At 44.9% G+C, this 15,027-nt stretch overlaps 1 protein-coding gene across 1 annotated transcript in view; it reads right to left on the reverse strand.

Moving 5' to 3' along the window:
• Positions 1 to 10,035: 10,035 nt before the first annotated feature.
• The window catches only part of LOC102041084 (carnosine N-methyltransferase 2-like), a 10,175-nt gene continuing 5,183 nt past the window's right edge, over positions 10,036 to 15,027 (reverse strand). Inside the window, exons 5-8 of the mRNA XM_005415735.1 lie at positions 12,021 to 12,128; positions 11,783 to 11,913; positions 11,382 to 11,475; positions 10,036 to 10,391 (exon numbers count right to left, since the gene is read on the reverse strand). Of these exons, the coding sequence (XP_005415792.1) occupies positions 10,036 to 10,391; positions 11,382 to 11,475; positions 11,783 to 11,913; positions 12,021 to 12,128 (689 nt within the window). The remainder of the gene's footprint in view (positions 10,392 to 11,381; positions 11,476 to 11,782; positions 11,914 to 12,020; positions 12,129 to 15,027) is intronic.

A 15,027-nucleotide genomic window follows, 5' to 3' on the forward strand; every position in this document is an offset into this window, starting at 1 on the left:
GCAGTGAAGCACAAATAAGCATTTAACATTGATCTATTGCAGCACTTCCCTGGGTAAATAGATGGCTCTGGCGTTGGCTGGTGCTGATGCATCAGTGTCTTTTACCATCAGAGGAGTCACTCAAGCATCAGCTCAGGCACCAGCCAAAAAGCCTGTCTGAGCTTTTAAACCAGCTCTGGGAATGTGTCTTCTCTGACCTGCTGTGCTCTGGAAGACAACAGCAGCATATCCCCTCCTTGCCCAAGGCTCAACCCAAAGCGCCCTAAAGAGGAGATCAAATCAAAGAACACAGAAAATTGGGGCCAGCAGAAATGGCCTTTTCTATTTTGAACCTCATGATGGCTTAGGTTCAGGTCTCACAGCCACTGCACCACCTGCATGTCCAGCTCAGCACCACAGTCTGCACTAATTAACCTGCTGCCAGTTTCCAGGCAATTACAAGTGATTATATGTGTTTTACATTTAGATGAGCACCCACTCTAATCCAAGCTCATCCATGGGACCACCAGGGAAACAAAATTACATATCAACTGGTTTAGCCCCAGGGCTAAATGTCTGGCAAAAAATGACCAAAAGAACTATGTTTTCATTAAAAGAAACAATACCAAGGCATTAATTGAAAAGAGTGGATGTAGTAGTTTTTAGTCAACATGGAGTAGAAATAGAAACAGAAATAATAACTAAGAAAAGCATTATCATACACTAAGCATACTCAGTGGACTGGCGGACTACAAAATACCCATTAATCTAGGAATAAATTATAGACAGTAAAATCTGTTAGAGATAGTACAGTTTTTCACTTAATTAAATGTGTTATTATTATTTGATGGGGACGTGCTTTATTCTGTAATACCTAATTATTTCTCTGGAAAAGTTGCATGTTCATCTTTATAACTGTGAAATTAAAAGCAGGCCATAAAGTCTCATTTTGATTGAGACACTCTTCCAGAATATGAAAAGAAATATTAATTCAGTGCCCACCTCCTGCACACACTAGGCTGGATGCACTGGCTTTTCCACTGCCATACTGAACAAAGTGCAGGTTAAAAACTATTCCTTCCTGCCACAAGCAGTAGGAGAAGTATGAGCAGCTTGCAGTGCTCAAAAATTATCCCAATTCTTTGTCTGAGGTATGAAACCAGGCTGCACAACTTCAAAGTGGTTAATTTTACACGACCCCAGAACCATGTAGCAGCTGGAAAATAATTTCTCCCCAGCTATCAGCTCCATTGTCCTCATTAAAGAGTTCTTTTTTGCTGGTTAAATTGGAGATGGGGAAGACCTAGAGTTGCTATTCATGATGACTTCACTGAATCATTTTACAGCAGTGGACAAGTTGTAGTGGCCAATATTTAAAATCTGGGAATTTCGGTTTATCAGCTTAAATCCTAACCTTCAGGCATGTTTTCTTTTCTCAAAGCTGAAAAAATACTCACTGGCATGATGAAAATCAGATCACTAATATGAGCTATTGACACAGAGGTAGGAGCTGGGTAGATAATTTTGGGTGCTCTCATTTGGAGGTGGCATCTCACTTTAGAACCAGTTCTAACTGGAGATAAACAGGAGCTTCCATTTTTATAAAAGAACAAACACATCATAAATATATGATTTTTAAAATCTTCTTATAAATTCTTTTGACATTTTTCCTCCCTCTGGATTTGTTTTAGTCTGACAACTTCTGCTTTGGTAGAGCTTACCTATTTCTTTTCCCCTTCCTGGCACTTTCTTTCTTGAGATCTCCAAAGCATAGGGAAAAGCAGCAATAAAATGTTACAGTTGGACTTCCAAACCTGTGGTATAAAGAGAGTCACAATTAAACAAAACCAGTCGAGGGGCTGGTGCATTGATGAATAAAACATGCTGATAAAAGAATGTGCCCAAGTGCAAAGTATCACTATAACATAGTGGAAAAAAGATTCTTTCCTCAATCCAAATTTCTCAGAGACAGAAGAGTATTTTTAGACTACTATTACTGAAATAACCATCAAGGTGTTCACCAAGGTAGTTACCCACCTTGAAAATACAGGTTATCAAATAAAACTCCATTTTCAAGTGATTCAAATGTGGAATTTTCTCAGCTGAAATTCAAAGGGAAGCAGATGCCTAGGAGCCTTATTATAATTTGAGGAGTTATTAAAGAATGGGATCATCAGGAGAGAGCACAATGGCAGATCAGGTTGAAAAGTACAAACCACTTTTTTTTCTTTTCCTGACAAGTCAAATATCAAAATAAATTCACTTCAGGCACATTCACATGAGTTTTCATCAGCCTCCTCTCAAGACTTTTATTGGCACAAATGACCACAGGAAGCAAACTTCACGCTGAAACTGTTCTGCCCACCTCTGAAGGTTAAGTTCATTAGGAAGGATTAATTGGATGAAGGCATTATCTCCTTTGAGAGGTCTTTTTCATGTCACCACTTAATAATGCTCACTCAATTCAAGCCAACTCAGGAGTGCAACTTTTCACTGTCACTCTGAATAGGGAAAACCCCACCCTTTTGTGTCAATTATTTTTATTTCCATTGTAATGAAACAACTGCCCCTTACTAAATGATCAAAAGAAATGTTACAGCAGAGGGCAGAAAATGAGGTGCAGGAGGTTCAAAGGACACGTTAAATCTGCTGATGTGACCTGCCTTTGCTCAGTGAACTTACCTGTGAGCATCTCAACTCAGATGTACAAGGCAGTGCTCGTGCAATGATTTGTGCCAGAGCCCTGCAGCACCTGGGACCAATTTCTGCCTTTAACCAAGAGCTTTAGTCACTTTTGGGGCATTTGTGAGGCCCTCTGCACATTCATCAGTGAATGGCAGCCTGCTGGAGAGATGCAGGAAATCACATCTTTCATAAGCATCTAAAAGCATTGCCTCCTGTTGAAGCCATCTGACACCATCTCTACTAAGGACTGAGAAGATTTAGAGAATTTGCATTTGCTGTTGAAGGGGAAAAAAATAAAAGAAAGGCCTCCCCTGCCTGTCAGGGGGGTGTTCCTCCATCTCTGCATCCCAGCAGGGGCATCTGAGCCCTGATGGGAGTGATGGGGGCTTGCACAGGTGAGAGGTTTGCTGCAGGCTCAGCACACCAGGGACATTTCAGCTGACCAAAACACATTCCTGTCCAAAGAGCAAAAATGCAAGCAAGAAAAAAGCCTTTGGTCTGTTCTGCATTCAATCCTGATCCACACATGCTGCAAGAGCTTGAAATGCAATTAATAATGTCAGGCCCTTTTACACTTCTAGAGAAGTTATTTATTATTACTATTGTATTGGCATGACACTTATCACCTCAGTAATAAAACCTCTCACTTGCAGTAATGGATCCAACCTCATGGCCTGCCTGCAAGGAAAGGAAGGTTTTAAAGATGGAAAATTGGTTCCAAGCAAGATGAAATGATCATGGCCAGCCTGGGAAAGCCCATGGCAGGGCCCCATGCAAATACAGATACCCTGAGAACAGGGGAAGCCCTTAATTACAAACATGAACCTTCCTTTGCATTTTCAGACTTCAGTGTTTCTCTGTTCAACAGCCAAATGAGAGATTTTGAACAGCAGATTATCTCTGAAATAATTTTTAGCCTGATTTTGGAATCAAAAGATGACAGTTTTACGGTCAGGGTGAAAGTTGGCCAGATGATCCTCACATTAAATGAAATTGTATTTAAAAAAAGGAGATATCTTTCACCAAGATAAAAAGTGGCTGTGCAGAGGTATTGAAATGGATTTATTTGTTGGGGTTTGTTTTGCAAAACATGTGGAAAGAAATCAGGGAAATGAATGAGGAAAGGGAAGGAGGAGGGATGACTGTCTGGATGCAGCCTTCAGCACAGAAGGTCCCTGACAGACAGGTTTGCAAAAGGCAGGGAGGGTGGGGGAAGTACAAGAAAGATATATTGACTATTTTTTATATTCCTTTTTTTCCTTCCCTCCCTTGAAAGTACAGGATTCTATCCAAGGAGGAGTTTTTGTCTAAGCCTGAGTGAAATTTTATATATTCCTACACTTTCCAGGGACTGACACATAAATAAACAAGGCTCCAGTAGCAGTAGAAAGGCTAATTATGTTTAGAAGCAATTTGTGGCCAAGAGATGGAACTGGAAGATTTATTTAAATTCCCACCAAAACAACAATGAATTTGGGGACTGTATTTGCTGGGGGTTAGGGGGAGTAAAATACAGCTCTCCCATACAGCAAAGCAAAAATTTCCTCTCCAATTAACCCCTTTACCTGGCCTTGAACTATAGGTTATATTAATGTCCTCAGTTTAAAATTTCAAATCATCAGAAATAATAAACATTAAGCAGTGGCCCAGGGATAATTTACACCAAGTGCAGAGGAGGCAGGCTCTGGCAGTGCTTGTTGTTTTAGGACATTTGTAATGGGGTGAGAGGCTCCCAGTAAAACACCCAGAGCAGCTTTGTGTCACCTGAGGCTCTGAAGCAAGAAATCTGCATTAACATTTGGCAGGAATTGCAAGTGAGCCAGGACAGAGACTGGCCATGACCCTGCATCTTCTGAGCATGGGAGGAAAGTTTTCTTTAATTTGGCTGCTTTGGGATGAGGATGTGGTGGGGAGATGCTCTGCCAGAGAAGGGAGCAAGGAATGATAAGGCCTTGCAGACAAGATGTAAGAATTAAATAAGCTCAGGAAGAATGTCTAGGTCAAAACTGGTATTTCTGACATTATTGTTTTTAAGCATAAAAACAAGTCTTGGCACAAGGGAGTAAGTTTGGGTGAATAAATTTTAGTCTGAACATAATTTATGGGTGAGCTGTTTGATTCTCAGGTGTTAATTCTGTTTTGTTTTGCATCATAGGTGTCACAAGGATTAATTGTATCCCAGAGTAGATAACAAATACATAGAACTGCAGAATGGCCTATAGCTGATAGTAAACAATGGAGAAAATCTATGAGTTAAATTTATTAAACCTGTAGAACTTTTTTCTGAATTTCCTCAAATAACAAGTGACATGATCTGCACAAGCATGACAAAACAAAGTCAACATTAATCTGCATGGAAACGTCTGTAAATCAGGATCTTGTGGACACTTTGTTCCTCACTGAAACTGTGTTAGCCCTTCTTCCAGAAATAATGAAATCAAAACGTTTCCCTTCTGGATGAGCACTTTTGATACTTTTTAAAGTAAACCCACTCTTAGTCAGGGAAGCACTGCAAAGTGTTTGCAAAAGCAAGGGGCTGGTTTTGTCAGAGGGAGGTGAATGGCAAAGTGCCTGTAGAGTTAAATCCTAAAGAAAACAGCCACTGGAGCAATGAGCTGTAATCTTCCTTAATCCATAATATCAGCTGTTGACAGATACATACAGAGTGATTAATAGGATGCTAAAAAATGTTAACAAAGCAGTAGGGACTTAGAGACTGCTCTGAAAATTTCCTTATCACACTTATAAATTCACCAGAGGAACCATCATTACAATGTATGACAAAACATATGTTTTCTCTAGCAATTTGCTGGCACATCTAATCAAATGTGTCATCAGAAGTGGGGAGTGGAAATGAAACTCCTGTTCTGCTCTTCCCTGCTCCTTCTCAGAGATGAGAAGAAAAGCCCCACTGGGATTCTGCCATCTCACATGTTCCACACACCCTCCTCAGGCACCAGAGCTTTCCAGCTGGAGCTTCTACTCCAAACATTTATTATTGGAGGGATTTGTTTCTTTCTTTATTTATTTGTTGTTAACAAGGAATTAAAGGAGAATGGGGGACATTCAACAGAGCAACACATTCTCTGCCTAAGAGGACTTTCACCATTTAGCAAGATTTAAGTTTCTGTTGATACTTCAGTAAGGGAGGGGAGTGACTACAAGGAGCTATTAATAAAGATATTTCAGACTTGGATTAGATCTTCATCCTCCTTCTGGAGGAGATGATCTTGAAAAAAATATTCAGTTTAAAAAGCAGGATGATAAATACCTTTCTAGAGCCCTATCCAGGAGGTTATTATTCCTATGAAGGCCTTTATAAGCTCCAAAAATGTGAGCACAATCCTACATGCTTGATATAAGCCTCAACAGATTTCTGTGGGAAAATGTTGAAGGGGGAGGGAAAAAAAGTTCAGTCTCTTCATTTTCCCCCCTATTGAGATTAAGTATAATATTTTTAGTATATGCTCCAGTATTTTACTGAGCTTGTTTTTTAATGAGATTATTCAGAAATCAGCTCCTAGATTTGCAGTTCCCATGCTACCTTCATTCCCCTGTTGATATTCATGAGCAGAGAAGCCTTAACACTTCAAAGGCAAACCACTGAGCCCCCAAGACTGCATATAGGCCCAGTAAAACTAAAATTATCCATCCTTGATGTTGTAAAGACTTGTTCTCTGTAGCTCCTTTTTGGGGGACTGTAACACAACCAGAGCTGTGCATTGAAATGGGCAGATTATGAACTGGAAATGAGGACAAAATCTGCAACTGCTCCAAGTGAAACTGCACAGTCTGGGTTTTGCAGGCACTGATTCTGCTGTGGAGAGCACAGAGCAGCCTACTACATGGTTATCACCAAAAGCCTTCTCTCTGGGCTGGAACAAACCGGTGCTGATGGAGCATCACAGTTCCCTCTGGGAGACGTGGACTGGCTCCTCACTAATGGGAACTGCCATGGAACTCATTATGGAGCACAGCTCCTCCTGGACTGAGCTCAGCAGGGTTAATTTGGCTCAAAGCTAGGGCTGAAACAGCCTCTCCCCTCCTGCCATCCCCCTCCTGATGTTTCCCTCTCTGTGATCTGTCACTCCTGAATCCCTGTCCATAGACCTGAGCTACAGCAGCAGCACTTTAGCCACTGAGTGGGAGAAAAACAACCAACCCAAAAGCTCATCCCCCTCCTCATATTTCCCCCCCTGGGATCTGTCACTCCTGGGTCCCTGTCTGCTGACCCTGAGCTCCAGCAGCAGCACTTTAGCCACTGGGTGGGAGAAAAACAACCAACCCAAAAGCAGATTTTGTGCATTCCTTGTGGCAGCTGTGCTATGCCATCGTGACTTTTTTACAAACCAAAGCCCAGAGTCAGAGCCCATGACTGCAGCAGAAAAACGTGTGGTCCCAGCTGCTGGGATCAGGGTGTGATGAGCCAGCAGAGGAAGCTGAATGCATTTGTCTGCCTGACTGTCTGGTTCTGCTGCTTCAGCTCAGCATTCCCAGAGTTTTCGGAGGTGGATTGAGGTGGATTTATTCCGCTGGCTGCTGCAGCCCTCTCGTGGCCACATTCCTGTTGCTGGGGAAGCACAGCCTGAAATTCTGCATGGGAGGAGAGCATCCTTTAGAAAGCAAAACAAATAGTTATTAAACAGCATGTTCACCAAAGAATAAATATACAAACAAATGGGACACTTAGGATGCTATTTATTCCAGGTGTACAAGCAGAGTTGTTGATAAACTACTTGCTTTTGAAGAATCAAAGGAAAAATTACATGTAAAGCATTGATCAGCTGTGTTTTTAATGGGGTGCCCTGTTTCATCTCCCCAGCCTGTCACTAAACAGTCTGCTTTGAAGTGCTCCTTTTTTTGAGCATTTGCAGATTGATTTACAATTTTGTGGGTAAATTTTGTGCTCACAGATGGGTCTTGCTGAGTATCTGCTTATTGGAAATGTGTCTGTCTGTGCACGGGTAGAAAACCTCCTGGGCTTGGGAAGGTCTGGGCAAACCTGTATTGTGCCAAATTTCTGCAAAGATTAACAGGTGGATTTTTCTTTGAAGCTTGGAAAGCAAGCCTGGTTTATGGTACCTTTTGTTTTTCCTCTTAATCTACCAGGTGGAGACAGAGACACCACTGCTGACTGGATATAAACCATGGGAATTCATAATGGAAGGAGGGCACTGATGGGAGCAGTGCTGAGATCCTGTCCAAGAGCCCAGCTGCTCACTCCCTGCCCAGTGCTGGGAGCCAACACCAGCAAAGGAGATGCCTGTGGAATAAACAATAGGATGGATCAAAGGGAAAAGCTTGTGCACAGCTATGGGGTACTCTGGAGAAGGTTGTCCAGTTCTGACTGACGTTTCTGGAACTCTCAGCAATAGTACTTGCAGGCCATGGCGCCTCAGTCCTGCCAGGGAGATGATATCATGCTGCTGTTTTCCCATTATTTTGCTCATTTTTCCTGTTACAGTAGTTTCAGGAGAAATAGCTGAATTTCAAAAGGATGTGCTAAAACCCAAACCTAAAAAAAATACCCAAAAAACCCCAAAGGACAGAGTGGAGACACAATGATTCCAGAGGCTCATTACCTTTTCAGGGTGATGCTGCCCCTGGCAGTAACTGCACTCAGCTGGGTGGGGTGGGACAGTTTTAGCAGGATCAGCAGGACTCTGGGTGACAGTGACACGGAATGTCTTGCACGCCAGTGTGAGGATCCACATGTTCATGGTGCTGGAAGAAGCCATTTGACCCACACCACACCTCCACCTGAGCCCCTCCAGGTGCACACAGGTGTGTCCTACTCACCCTTAAGCATGGAAGAATCAGACACAGAGATAGATGGCTTCTGTGCCTGCAGGTATTTCCCACCTGAGCTGGGTTTCCCCCCTCGGAGCTGTTTGCAATGAGGCTGCTGACAATGCAGGCAGCCTTCCCCTGCTCAGTCCAAGGTCTGCACAGCAGCACGGTGCCAAATGCAGAACCAAACCTCACTGGCATCAGAGTGGCATCTCCCTTCGGTGCTGGCTGCCCTGGCAGCACCTCCTTCAGCCCTGTGAACAACTCAAGACCCTCGGGAAATGGTTTTAACTTACGTATGTTAACATTTTAACCACATAAACCACATTTTAGTGTCATTGGTGCTGTTTTGCTGTGCTGCAGTGATGCTGCTCCAAGAGAGCCAAGCTGCCTCCCAGGGCTGCAGCACAAGGACAAGCTGCAGCTCTCTCCCAGCTCTTCCACGTCCTCAGGCTCATCTTTCTCACTTACAAGAAACCCTCAATGCCTTCCATAAAATGGTACTTTGCATATTTTTTTGGTTTTTAACTCAATGACCTCTTTGCTCTTCATTTTCTATAATCCCACACGTGCAGAACCAGATGTGACTTTTTTTGTTTTAAGATTGCTTTTATTTTATATGGAGACAAACGGTAGTAAGAAAGTAACAAAATTAATGTCTGCCTGAAAGAGCACAGGGCAAGTATCATCCTGGGTTCCAAAATATTCTCCAAACAAAAAGGCTGATAAACTTTTAAGACATGTCTATATTGTGAGACGCTGAGAGACTTGGGGCAGTAAATGTCTATGCCAATAAAACCACGTGAAATAGCCTAGTGCAGAGCAACTTGCAGCTCAGGCCTGGGTGCAGTGCCATTACCTGGGTGCAAAGCAGCAGGGACACCTCGCTGGTTTTGTCCTGGTGATGCCTCAGGTTTTAGCTTTTATATTTTTCAGATTCTGTACTGCTTTAGTGTGTACTTTGGAGCTTTATATTAGGGGATGGTGAGCTCTGTGCACAGAGTAGGGAGACAAAACAATTCCTTCTCTAGCTGGGGACCAAGGACAAATGATCCAAATCTCAGCCCAAGAGCACAAAAACGTGGACTGAAGAGAGAAAAACAAGAAGGATGGGACTTCATAAGCTAAAGCTGTAACTGGACAATTAACTCCATGATGCAAATGGAGCAGAACTCATGAAAGTGAGAGACGGGTTGAGCGGTTGTGCATTTTGTGACCATTTTGGTTCATCTTGGGTGCAGCCCTGGCTGGGCTCTTGTGCTGCCCAAGGCGGATCCATTGAGGCCTTTTAATAAATCCCTACTTTATTCTTTAGCTCTGTCTAGTCTCTGCTCTAGGTCAGCCTTCACAATTCATCAGTTTCTGGTGACCCAGAGGGGACAGAAGGCATCAGTGGCACACAGGGCAGCAGCAGCAGCTCAGTGCCTGCCCAGCACAGGGGCCGCCACCCCCTCACAGCCGCCCAGGCCGCGCACAGCCGTCCGTGGCTGTGCAAACGTGCTGGCCATACAAAGTGCACGTCCCACTGAAAGCACAGGCAGGAGCACGGTGTTAAAAACAAGTCCGGGCACACTGCGGGCTCTAGGACTCCACGACGATCATGCTGAGGTTGTTGCTGAAGATGACCCTGCCGTCCCTGGTACTGCTGCACTCGGGCTGGCGCAGGGCCGCCTGCAGCCGCCGCCGCAGCGCCGGCGGCGCCGTGCCCAGGAAGTTCTTGGTGCCCGTCAGGAAATCCATCATGCGGCCGCCCACCGCGTCCCCCTCGCTGAAGCACTCGGTGATGTCCCAGCCCGAAGGCAGCTCGTAGACGCGGTGCTGCACGCCCAGGCTCCGCAGCACCTCGGTGATGCCGCTGCAGGTGATGTAGTGGCCGCTGTCGGTGGCGGGCAGGCAGTCCCTGTGCTTCTTCCACAGGCTGGCCCAGCCGCTGCTGTCTGCCGGGGCACCAGGCAAGGTTATTTTGGCAAAGCCAAGGCAGTCAAACACCGGCTAATCAACTATGAAACGAGCTGGAAAGCTCCCTCACTGCCGACCCAGCCTTGACAGGGCAGGAGGAGAGTTTTACCCTTACTCAAGACTACACATAAATATCTGCGCCTCATAAAACCCTGGTTTCCCTCAGCCCTCCCTCCAAAACTGCCCTGTTTGAAGGAAACTCCCAGGAGATGTCTCCAGCACTGAATTTGCCCAGAAGGAAGGGTACACACAGAGGTACCAGTGTGCCAAGCCTGAACATCCTGTGCTGCCTGTTAACTGTGCCTTGGTCAAAGCAGTGCAGATGTTTTCACATATTAAACCTCAATTATAAGTGCTCATTGAACAATACATACCTCAAAAACACAGCAAGGGAAACAGCTACAGGCAATGTGAGAGGCAGTTTTTATGGGGAACATGGGAATTTGTGCTTTTTCCAGCACACCAAGAGCTAGGGATTCATGAATGGCACAAGGGATGAAACAATTCTTTTAAGAAGTGCTATCATGTTGTGCCTCTTTTCTCCTGTCCTGCCATAAAGCCTGCAGCTCTCAACAGAATCTGCTGTTCTTCTGGGCTCTGGGTCATTGCTGTACAAAGAGCCCTAAGGATGAGTCCACCCAAAGCTCAGGTTGTTTTTTTTTCCAGTGCTGATTTTTCCATGAGGAAGAATGGGCCCTCATTCATGGACAGCCACACTTCTTTCTACTACAGCAATTCCTCAATTCCATAAGCAAGGGCACAAAGGCTGTGCCTGAGTGGCCCCATCAGACACTGGGGCCCAAGGCTAAGCCAAAGATTGCATTCTCCTTATGAAATTCAGCTCTTTTTTTAGTTATTTACTATAGAATAAGCACCACTGACATCCCCAGATAAATATTTGTGGCTCTCAACCTTCAAATCTCTTCAAAACTCCAGCAATTGAGCAAAAAATACAAGGTCTCCCTTACCTGACAAAATTATGATCAGGAGTTTACCATGATGGTCAAGGCAGCTGTGGAAAAACTTGATAGTACTGGGAATATCCTCCACACGGTACAGCATCTAGAAGAGACAGGGACACACAGCCATTATTCCTCCTCCACAGTGCAATGACCCTCCAAAGGCTTAAACTCTTTCTCTTAGAGGTGTTTTAAATTCTGTTCCAGATGCTTCCCAGCCTTTCCTGATTCCACATGCTCATTTAGGGACACCTCACAGCACTGAGCATTGCCAGCTTTGGTGTTTGTGGAGCTTCTGCAGGATTGCTGTGGGAGAGCAGTGCTCAGCTCTGGTCATAAATTCAAACATAGAGCAGAACTGGAGGGGGTAGTTAAATCCAATAGCCCTGTGTTAAAGCAATGGCCATTACCTGGATCATATGGATGAAGTCAAATTTCTTATGTGTGCCTCTCTCCTTCACCTGCTGTTCATACTCCAAGGAAGTGAGCTGGTGCCAAATAAAAGAAACATTCTGCAGGTCTGGAGCTTGATTCACCAGCTCTGTTTCAAAAAGTAGAAGAAAATCCTGAATTTCATAAAATAGCAGAAAAACTCATCATTCAAATGCATGGTCCTTGCTATAACCCAGGCAGCAGGTGTAGCCTTACCTTTGTAAGCTGCCACGTGCTGTGGGTTGGGCTCCACAATCTCATTGTCAATAAAGACCCCTGGGTGCACAGCCTGCAGTATCCTGATCATTTTCAAATCCTGCTCACCTATTCAATAAACACAAATTCACTACTTTAGAAGGCAGGTAAATGCAAGGGTAGGATGCCAGTGCACCAGCCACCACTCCTGCCAGGAAATCCCTCAGCAGAATTGAGGCATGTTCTGCTTTGTGGCTCATGTGGTGGCACAGCCTGGTGATACTCCTACCATGGTACTGTACTGCTCAGGCTGACAGAGAGGTGCAGAGGAGCCTGAAAACAAGGCAGAGACAAGCAGCAGCACAGAAACCTGCTAATGGCAATACCCTGGGTTGTGGGACAGGCCAGAAGAATCACAGCTCACTGTTTGCAAAAATAACCATAAAAGAGTTTTCAACAGCCCCACAAAGTCTGAATGGGTGCAAGGAGGCAGCTGACACAGCTGCATGGGGTGGCCCATGGCTTTGGGGCTGCCACAGGACACAGTGGCTGCTGTGACACAGCCCCAGCACCTGGGGAACTGCATCACAAGAGAAAAGACCCACTGACATGCAGAATCCTGGATCCTCCCTCTATGGGGATTGTCCACATGGCCTCAGCCCAGGGCATCAATGAACTGATAGTTATCTTGGAAATACAGGTAGGGACTCACATATTTGTGTGGAAGTGCCCTGCAAATTTAGCTATTGGTGCTCCTGTAGCTCTGGAGGAGCAAGCAGCAGTCTGTCCTCCTGTTCTAGGAAATTTTCAGCCTCTTCTGAGGTGATACAGGTCATGCTGCTTATTTCCCAGAAATGCCAAGCGTATGAGCCCCCTGGATCACTGCAAACTAAGTAAATAAACAGCACATGTGACCACCTTGATGAGACCTCTGCAAGAATCCTGTCTGTAGCTGATGGTGGGGCCTAAAAATAGTCCTGGCCTTGCAAATGTCACACAGAGAGGTCTTGATACGAGATCCTGCATCCTCCCTGCTCTTTCAGCTGATGTAGCAGGCACAGGAAGAGCTGTCATCCTTGGCGGGTGCTGCAGTACATAGAATTCAGGGAAGGAAATATCAGCCATGCCAGCACTACTGGGACATCCGAGGAAGGAGGAGGCTTTTGAAGTGAGAAAAAAAAATACCCCAGGCCCGTGAGGAACGCAGCGGCAGCAGGGCAGGGCTGGCCAAAGGCTCAAGGGAGGAGGCTGAGGCTGCATCCATTGAAGGCAGGTACTGGGACCAATACTGCTGACAGGAAGGCAGATCCCAATAGCAAACAGCTGAATCATTAGTGACAGTCCTGGGTGCCAGTGTGTAAGTGCCTGGTTTGGGGAGCAGCAGCCCTTAGAGCTGCCTGCAGGCTTGGGGCAGGGCCAGAGGCAGAGCATCGCTGCCCCGTGCCCTGGAGCCACTGATGGAGGCAAATGGGTGCACCAACAGCAGGTGGATGTCTGAAAAGCTGCTTAAGTTTGGAGGTTTTTTTACTCCACCTCTGTTAAATTCCTTAATGAAGTGTTTGCAGGTAATAACATCTTCAACCAGGGTGTCTGTAAAAACAAGCAGTAAAATAACAGCACTCTAGGGCAGGAATTTATCTGCTGCAGCTTGCCCTGCCAGTAACAACCCCCCAGCACTGACCACAGCAAGGCTGGGACGGGACTGGAACCTCCCTGCAACTGGAAAGTTCCAGCTCAGAGTTCAACCAGCCATGAGGAAACATGGGGTGAGTGAAAAAACGTGATTTGGAGCACAACAGAGGCTTTCAGGATGTGGAGTCGGCCACTAATCCCCATTAATATTTTCATCAACTAAACTAATTCTGGGGGCTCTGTGAAACCAGAGTCCACCTCTGAAAAGGTCAGGGATCAGATATAACCTTTTACTTGGTGCCATCCCAGCTCACTCCCTGCCCAGCCCCAGCTCTTGCAGACGTGGGTGCAGGTCTGGACCCCTGTCTTGGCATCATCCAGGAAACACAGGAAATTTTAGAGAGTTTGTTTTTCCATTAAAACCTCCTCTGAAGAGGACATAAGGAAAATTAAGGACGATGCTAAAAGTTCATTTCCCTCTTGTGCTTTTGTGGAGTCAGAATTTCTGTTTTATATTACTTAATGAAAATAGAGGGTAATTGAGAACTGAATCATTTCTTCCTGCTTGGTTTCTCATATGCTCCAACATATTCCCAGTTGGGGAAAACAATCAGATGCTAATTTTCTCTTACTCAGGAAAACAAAACCAAAAAAAGTGAGAAAAATGCTTTCATTTGGAAGTATTAGCACTTAAAATTCAGCTGAAAATACTTTTCAAAGCAGAAGTAAACTCTGACAAATCAAACCACTGCTTCTTTTCTCTACTCTTTATTTTCTCCCAGGTTCCCTAGGAGCAAAGTTGGCTGTTTCACCACTTTTTTGTTTTGTTGTTTTGGCTTTTTTTAAACACAAATGCATTTAGAACAACTTTAAAGCTATTTTTCCAAAGGATAGGTTTCTCTCTGGGGAAAAATATCATTTGCAGTTAAACCCTACTTATCACTGGGTAAAAACACAGCAGTAACAAAGAAACATGACTTGAAAAAGCTGATGCAGCTAATGGTTGTGGCCAGTTGGTTTTGCACTACTGAGAGCAGGGCACTGCCCAGCCTTGGCCTCTGGGATCCCTAAAATCAAAGCAAAAGGAGATGTCCCTTCAGGGGGGAGAGTCTAAGGCAGGATTTTGGGTGGAAAGAACCCCTCCAATGTCTCTAATTCTCTCCAACAAGGTTTGAAGATGCTCCTGTACCTAGCCAGAAGGAGGAGTCCTTGCTTTGAGGCAAATGAAGTCAGGTGAGGGTCATCAGGATGCAGAAACTAAGCTAAAATCACACATTTCTCACAGATCAGAAAGATCTGAGCAGCACTGTTTCAGAAGGGAGGTGGAGGGGGAAGGAAGGAGCACTCCTCTTATCCCAGCTCCACTCTTCCTTCTGCCCTTCTGTCCTTCAGCAGG

Source organism: Geospiza fortis, unplaced genomic scaffold (assembly GCF_000277835.1).
Source record: "Geospiza fortis unplaced genomic scaffold, GeoFor_1.0 scaffold112, whole genome shotgun sequence".
In the NCBI taxonomy this organism is placed as follows: Eukaryota; Metazoa; Chordata; class Aves; order Passeriformes; family Thraupidae; genus Geospiza; species Geospiza fortis.